This window comes from Hyaena hyaena, unplaced genomic scaffold (assembly GCF_003009895.1).
Source record: "Hyaena hyaena isolate Hyena2069 unplaced genomic scaffold, ASM300989v1 scaffold_615, whole genome shotgun sequence".
Taxonomy (NCBI): Eukaryota; Metazoa; Chordata; class Mammalia; order Carnivora; family Hyaenidae; genus Hyaena; species Hyaena hyaena.
Genome location: NW_024081248.1, coordinates 1,097,733 through 1,106,148, shown reverse-complemented (window position 1 = coordinate 1,106,148; position 8,416 = coordinate 1,097,733). Strand labels below are relative to the sequence as shown.

Here is an 8,416-nt window from a genome sequence, read left to right as displayed (position 1 = left end):
AGTATGGTATTGACACAAAAACAGACACATAGACCAATGGGATAGAATAGAGAACTCAGAATTGGACCCACAAATGTACAGCCAACTAATCTTAGACAAAGCAGGAAAGAGTAGCCAATAGAAAAAAAACAGCCTCTTTAACAGATGGTGCTGGGAGAACTGGACAAGAACATGCAGAAGAATGAAACTAGATCATTTTCTCACACCATACACACAGATAAACTTAAAATGGATAAAGGACCTGAATGTGAGACAGGAAACTATCAACACCCTAGAGGAGAAAGCAGGAAACAACCTCCTTGACCTCCACCGCAGCAACTTCTTACTTGACACATCCCCAAAAGCAAGGGAATCAAGAGCAAAAATAAACGATTGGGACCTCATCAAGATTAAAAGCTTCTGCACAGCAAAGGAAACAACCCACAAAACTAATAGGCAACCAACGGAATGGGAAAACATAGTTGCAAATGACATATCAGATAAAGGGTTGATATCCAGAATCTATAAGGAACTCACCAAACTCCACACCCGAAAAACAAATAATCTAGTGAAGAAATGGGCAGAAGATATGAACAGACACTTCTCCAAAGAGGACATCCATTTGGCCAACAGACCCATGAAACGATGCTCAGCATCCCTCCTCATCAGGGAAATACAAATCAAAACCACACTGAGATACCACCTCACACCAGTCAGAGTGGCTAAAATGAGCAAATCAGAGGACTCTAGATGCTGGTGAGGATGTGGAGAAATGGGCACCCTCCTACACTGTTGGTGGGAATGTAAGCTGGTGCAGCCCCTCTGGAAAACAGTATGGAGGTTCCTAAAAAAATTAACAATAGAACTCCCCTAGGACCCAGCAATAGCACTGCTAGGAATTTACCCAAGGGATAAAGGACTGCCGATGCATAGGGGCACATGTACCCCAATGTTCATAGCAGCACTCTCAATAATAGCCAAAATGTGGAAAGTGTCCACCAACTGATGAATGGATTAAGAAGATGTGGTATATTTACACAATGGAATACTAAGTGGCAATGAGAAAGAATGAAATCTGGCCATGTGTAGCAACATGGATGGAACTAGGTGTTATGCTGAGCGAAATAAGTCAGGCAGAGAAGGACAGATACCATATGTTTGCACATATAGGTGGATAGGAGGAACTTAACGGAGGACCATGGGGGAGAAGAAGGGGAAAAATAGTTGGGGGGAGGAAGGGAGGCAAACCATGAGAGACTCTTGAATGCTGAGAACAAACTGAGGGCTGATATGGTTGGAGGGGGAGGAGGGTGATGGGCATGGAGGAGGACATTTGTTGGGATGAGCACTGGGTGTTATATGTAAACCAACTTGACAATAAACTATTAAAAAAAAGATTCTCTCACCCTCTTCCTCTGCCCTCTCCTGCTCAGGCACGTGCACAAGCTCTAGCACTTATTTTCTCTCAAAAAAAGAATGAAAGAACCAAGGAAGGAAGGAAGGAAGGAAAGGAAAGGAAGGAAAGAAAGAAAAGAAAAAAAGAAAGAAGGAAAGAAGGAAGGAAGGAACAAAGGAAAGAAAGACAGACAGAAAAATTTAAGATGCCTAAACAGAACTGCATATATCTCATTTCCTGATTTTAAGAAACAGAGAGGAATAATTTTTTAAAAGCATTTTTATTTGCACTGAGTTTTAGACTCAAGGACAAAGGGTTTTAGACAGATGCTAACGGTGCTGATGGCCATTTGTGGTGGCTGCTTTGTGATCCCAGGGTCCTCTGGAAGAAAAGGAACTAGGAGACAAAAGAGGCGCTGCTGTATACTTCCCCACCTAAATTAATTCCTTCCTAAGCTAAGAAGTTTGTGTAGCTCTTTTCTGAGGATTGCTGTGATATTGTGATTAATAATAAGAACTACATTATTTGCTTTGGCCCTGATTCTGGCTCAGAGCTTCTAAAAACCTTGGAATTTCCTAAGCAGGGAAAGCATGCTTTTTTTATGTTAATGAAGTGACTTCTGGAATGTGACTGGAACTGACTTCTGCCTAAGGTTAAGGGCAGGTTGCCATGAGAACCAGCCAAGTAATTAGACTTCGGAATTTTCAGATCCACCCACCCCCATTCCTCCACCCATAAATCTGGGAGGAAGGAGAGGGGCTGGGAGGTTGAATCAGTCCCCAGTGACTAATGATCTAATGGGCCATAGCTATGTAACGAAGCCTCCAGAAAAGCCCAAAAGGACTGGGTTTGTTCACCTTGGTTTGGTGAACATGTAGAAATCTAGGGGAGAATGGAGTGGGCATCGAAGCTCTTCACCCCTTCACACAAGCCTTGCCCTATTTATTTCTTCCATCTTGCTGTTCCTGAGTTATATCCTTTTATAATAGACTGGTAATCGAGCAAGGGAAATGTAGCAAATTAATGGAACCTGAGGAGGAGATTCTAGGAACATCTGATTTACAGACAGTTGGTCAGAAGTACGGGTACCAATCTGGGCTTGTGACTGTTGTCTGAAGTGGGAGGAGGGGACAGCAGTCTTGTGAGACAGAACCCTTCACCTATGGGATCCAATGCTATCTCCAGATAGATAGTGTCAAAATTTGGATGAATTGTAGGACACCCACTAGTATCCAGAGAATTGTTGGTGTGGGGATGCCCACCCCCATGTTGGAAATTCTCAGAACACACCTAAGAATTGGCCTTCTGAGAACATTCACCAGGTTGGAATTTCCTGACAACTGACCAGTGGCACAGCTGGGTAAGCAGTTTCCAGCTCCCACAGTAAGCAAAGGCTTCCAGGTAACGAGATGCTCACCTTTAGCAGAGCTTGCAGCCACGGCGAATGGAGAAGATCGTACAGGAGACACACTCCATTCACATCTCGGCTATAGAACAGATTCAGCTCTTGTAGCACAAGTCTCAGGATCTGGGAGAGACCTGGATAAGGGAGAGGGCAGAGATGGGGTGGCCGGTGCGGGTGAAGAAAGGCCGGCAAATGTATGAAAGATCTGGGACGTGCTGTAACGACTCCTGAAGAAGGAGATGATGCTGGATTTAAGGCTCAGGTTCCAAGCCTAGTTCTATCACTGTGTGAGCTTCAGAAAATCACCCAGCTATCTGAAAACCAGTTTCCTTGAGGAAAAATGAGAATATGCTAGCTTTCCCATAGGGTTGTTGGGAACATTAGATGAAATAATAGATAATAGTATATACAGCTGTTAGATTTTATGAAAGCAATATTGCTTTCCCTTCCCTACTTTTATCAGCCTTTGGTTTATTCCAAAATTATCTAGTTTTCTGGATATTCCTTCTCAAATTCATACATAATCATTTGTCTTCACCCTTTCTGAAAGCTCTTACTGAAAGTGTGATTGAAAAACTGTCAGTAGGTTTTAAATACAAATCTTAGGATTCCATGGATAAAAGAAACAGAACAGATTTTAGTGCATGCTTGATTTTTTTACAAACAGAAATTCTATTTGTTGTAGTGATATTTTGAATGTGAACAAGTTGTGAAGTTCTAGGTTTAAATAAAACACTGGGGGATAAGAGGAAAAAAAGAGGTTTTGAACTCACTGTGTCTATTTCTTTCCATTATGCTTTGAAAATTGCTTACACTCATCACTAATAGATATAGTAGGACACTTGAAAGTGTACAACAACCTCCTTATAAGGATCACAGTAAATCTGGGGCACCTGGGTGGCTCAGTCGGTTAACTTTCGGCTTTTGATTTTGGCTCAGGTCATGATCTCACAGTTCATGAAATGGAGCCCCAAGTCAGACTCCATGCTGACAACAAGGAGCCTGCTTGGGATTCTCTCTCCCTCTCCCTCTGCCTCTCCCCTGAGCACTCTCTCTTTCTCAAAACAAACAAACAAACAAACAAACAAACAAACTTTTCTTAAAAAAAGAATCACAATAGGGGCACCTGAGCAGCTCAGTTAGTTGAGCTTCTGACTTGGGCTTGGGTCATTATCTCTGGGTTCATGAGTTCAAGCCCCACATTGGGCTCACTGCTGTCAGCACCTCCGGATCCTGTCATTCTCTTTCTTCTCTCTGCCCCTCCCGTTCTGCTCTCTCTCTCTCAAAAATAAGTAAACATTAAAAAAATAAAAAATAAAAAAGAAGCACACAGAATCTATCAAAATCCCTGCCCCTATGTTTGATCTCATACTTAGAGTAGTATTACAAGGCCTTTCTGGTCTAAAAAGGAGCCCTGGCACCACATACCATTCTCCGGATTGGTCGCTGTAGAGGGCTTCATGTCCTTCTTGTCTGGTGGATCTCCACCTTTGTCCGTCTGTATCCCTCTTCCCTGCACAGGCTTTCAGAAGGAATTCAGAGCTGGGAGTAGACCAACAGCTCACAGCACACAGCTCACTCAGTTATGCTGGCCGTGCAGCTCTTGCACGCTGGAACATATTTTCAACAGCACTTATAGTGAGCAAATGAAGCACCGTGCTACACCCTGGCATCCATATCAAAGAAAACACTTGCCCTGTGGAGCTTACTCCCTAAATTAACCCCTACAATTTCATAGAACACTCCTCACACTCTTTTTTTTAACAAGTGACAAATATTTGTTTCTTTCCCTCCTCTTTGCCAAGTTAATGTTACCATCCTTCAGAGCTCAGAAGAGGCTTCCCTGGCTTGACTCCACTTAAGTGCCCTCTTCTCTCTCACTGCACCTATAGTTCTTCATGGTATGGATCACAATGGCAAGAATCATGGTTACTCCTGAGGCATACTCTAAGAAGTTGTTTCCTATATTGCTTTCGGAAAGTTTATTTTCAAGAAACAAACCCCCAAAATAATAGTGGTGAAACAGGGTAGAAGTTTATATCTTGCTTATATAAAAATGTAGAGGCAGAGAAAATTCAGGACCAGTAGGGCAGCCTTGCTCCATGAATTGCTCAGAGAATGGTCTCCTTGTAGCTCACTGCTGGAGACCGAAACTGCACAGGTCATCCCTGATGGCAAGGCCCAGGGAAAAACCTGTGGGAAAAGACTGCAAGACAGTCAGAAGAACCCCCTGAAGAATTATTCTTTTCTACTTAGTCTGTACCTTTTACTCTCACTTCTGCTGTTAGTCTATTCTAGGGTTAAAATGAAACCAGAATCGCCCAAAGTTCCCCCCTTCCTCCTAAATGGAATGTACCTAAATATCATGTCTGCCCCCTCAATCAGATGTTGTCTAATGAATATTGTAGCAATTAGCAAAATTGGAGACAGTCCAGTATGCATGGGGTCTATGAGACCTAGAATTCATTTTCCTTGTATGGATCTAATTACCAGTAAGAATACATATTATGCCATAAGCAGAGACAAAAACAAGACTTAGTAGTTGTGGAGGACTTTCTCGGAAAAGTCTTAGAGAAATATTTGCCTGCTGACCTCAAGCCTGTAAGCAACTTATGGATTGTTCTGGCCAAAGAATGAGATTGGTAAATGCAGAGACCAAATTCTAGTTGATCCACGTAAAACATTTCCATACGTTATCTATGATAAATGTTGACATTGTTCTTTCTTAGTAAGGAGTTGTGAGAGTCTGTTACCTACAACTGCGGGTACAAGTATATCCTGTTTTTACATGCCCACTGAATTTAAATAATTAAAGGGCACTGTGATCTCATGTATTCTGGCAATATGCTTCACTTATCCTTAGATTCCCTGCCATACGCAGTAAAGAATATGTAAAACCTTGTTATGACTACCTGGTTAAATTTTATTGGTTGGAGTGGAAATCATGTACCGTGAAATCACTGTCGCCAAGAAAACTTAGAAATGTTAACTACTATGACTGTACTCAAAAAATGTAAATTGTTTAAGCATGATTGTTTGGATTTGCTATATAAAAACCCTAAGCTGAAAAATAAGTTTGAGCAGTCCACCTGAAGAGGCTGGATCCGGGCCAACCCTGGCTTGCAGAGGGTGGACCCCTACAGCTCACGACTCTTCCCCCCTGGGGTGTGGTGTGGTTCTCATTTTTCTGTTCCAAAATAGTGGCTGGAGCTCCAACCATCACTTCTACATCTCAGCCAGCAAAATGAGGATTAAGAAAACAAGGGCAAAGGGGTCATGCTCACAACTTCAAAGAAGTTTCCCTATATAATGAAAAATCACTTGGTATAACTTTCAAACACCTCACTGGACTTTTATATTGCTTAAAACAACAACGACAACAACCACAACAAAAACCCCTTTTAATCATCAGAGCCTAGAACCCAACTTTACCTATAAACACAAAGTATTTTTGCATAATATACATCGACTTTTCAGAAATGGTAATACCGTAATTGAGAAATAAATTTACTTTTTTTGCTTGGACTTTATCAAGCTGTTCACTATTTCAGAAAATCATGTCAATAATGTTAAGGCTGCTCATAGCATTTAGGGCATCACAGTGACACAGCACACTATCTGGCTTTATCTGTGTCTGTATTCACAGCTGCCGCATCCTGGTGGATTATTTTTTATAGGTGCAAACATGTTATTTCATTATATCTTTTCCTGTAGAGATATTCCAGATTTATATATTGAAATATACAATGTCTTATTGACATTTACTTAACTTCTCCTTTTTATTATTCCTAGGACATGATATAGATTGATTTTCTTCTTTTGGAGTTGTGTTTAAGTGTCTTATTTTGGGTTTCCCCAGAATCAGACACAGAGCAAGGATTCTAGTGGGACGATTTGTTTAGAAAGTGATCCCAGGAAACACCAGTAGCAGAGTGGGATAGTAAGACAAGGCAAGGGGAGTGTTGTCAACAATAGCCGAAGTATGGAAAGAGCCTGAATGTCCAACGATGGAGGATAAAGAAGATGTGGTATACACACACACATACACACACACACACACACACACACACACACACACACACACACGGAGTATTACCCGGCAATCAAAAAGAATGGAACTTTGCCATTTGCCAACTACTTGGATGGAACTAGAGGGTATTATGCTAAGCAAAATTAGTCAGAGAAAGACCAATATCAAATGACTTCACTCGTATGAGGAATTTAAGATACAAAACAGATGGACATAAGGGAAGGGAAGCAAAAAGAATATAAAAACAGGAAGGGGACAAAAATCAGAAACTCTTAAATACAGAGAACAAACTGAGGGTTGCTGGAGGGATTGTGGGTGGGGGGATGGGCTAAATGGGGAAGGGGCATTAAGAAAGACACTTGTTGGGGCGCCTGGGTGGCTCAGGTCATGATCTCAGTTCATGGGTTCAAGCCCTGCATCGGGCTCTGTGCTGACAGCTCAGAGCCTGGAGCCTGCTTCAGATTCTGTGTCTCCCTCTCCTTCTGCCCCTCTCCCACTTGCTCTCTGTCTCTCAAAATAAAAATAAAAGACATTAAAAATTTAAAAAAAAGACACTTGTTTGGATGAGCACTGGGTGTTATACATAGGGCTAGATTCTAATCCTGAAATTATTATTGCGTTCTATGCTAACTAACTTGGATGTAAATTAAAAAATAAGTTAATTTAAAAAATGTAAATGATGACATTAAAAAAAAAAAAAACAAGGCAAAGGGAAAAGCCAGTGAAAGGTGCACCAAGCAAGTAAATCCTTGGGGAAATATGGGACAAGAAAGTGGGGATATTTATACACCAATGCTGCCAGTGATTGGTTGAGGGATTTTCCCAGGGAACATTACTTTTAGTCCATCCAGCCTGTACAGGCATACTTTCAGATAGTGAGTACGGGTGCTGGCAGTTTGAAGTTGGCCTGGAAGGGGTGGAGGCAGGGGGGTGGGTTGTAGGGCACCTGGGTGGCTCAGTCAGTCAGTTAAGTGTCTTACTCTTGGTTTTGGCTCAGGTCATGATCTCATGGCTGGTGAGTAGGAGTCCTGTGTTGGGCTCTGCACTGTCAGTGCTCGGGATTCTCTCTCTCTTTCTCTCTCCCTCTGCCCCTCCCCCCCTCATGCATGTGCTGTCTCTCTTTCAAAATAAACAGGTACATTTTAAAAAATCTCTCTCCCTATGCTCCTCTCCCTAACTGGTGCTCCCTAAAAAATAAATTAAATAATTAAAATGAAGTTGGCCTGGAGTGCAACAAAACTGTAAGGACCAAGGATGTATGGGTAGGGCACCAACAGCATTTGTTAAAGTAGGATAGTAAAGGATAAATCAGGATTTTTTTTTTAGAGGAGTATTTCAAATTAGTTGTTAGAAACTGGAATATTGTATCTGACATGGCTGAGAACCACTGTCTAGAATTTAAACATTGTGGGGTTGAACCAGGGAAGCCATCTAGAAAAAGACAGATCATTATGTTTCTCTAAGTTCCAAGAAAATGAGAAGAGCAACATGGCAAGGTGTTATGAGATTTTAGACAACTTTCCCATACCCATTCTTTCCCAGTCACACTAAAGCATTTTAGTTTGCTAGATTCTAAGAAAATCTGATGTCGACATGTTTTTGCCAT

At 41.6% G+C, this 8,416-nt stretch overlaps 1 protein-coding gene across 1 annotated transcript in view; it reads right to left on the bottom strand.

The window, feature by feature from the left end:
* The window catches only part of MPP4 (membrane palmitoylated protein 4), a 47,348-nt gene extending 38,932 nt beyond the window's left edge, over nucleotides 1-8,416 (bottom strand). Inside the window, exons 1-3 of the mRNA XM_039257387.1 lie at nucleotides 8,339-8,416; nucleotides 4,209-4,302; nucleotides 2,793-2,914 (exon numbers count right to left, since the gene is read on the bottom strand). Of these exons, the coding sequence (XP_039113318.1) occupies nucleotides 2,793-2,914; nucleotides 4,209-4,302; nucleotides 8,339-8,416 (294 nt within the window). The remainder of the gene's footprint in view (nucleotides 1-2,792; nucleotides 2,915-4,208; nucleotides 4,303-8,338) is intronic.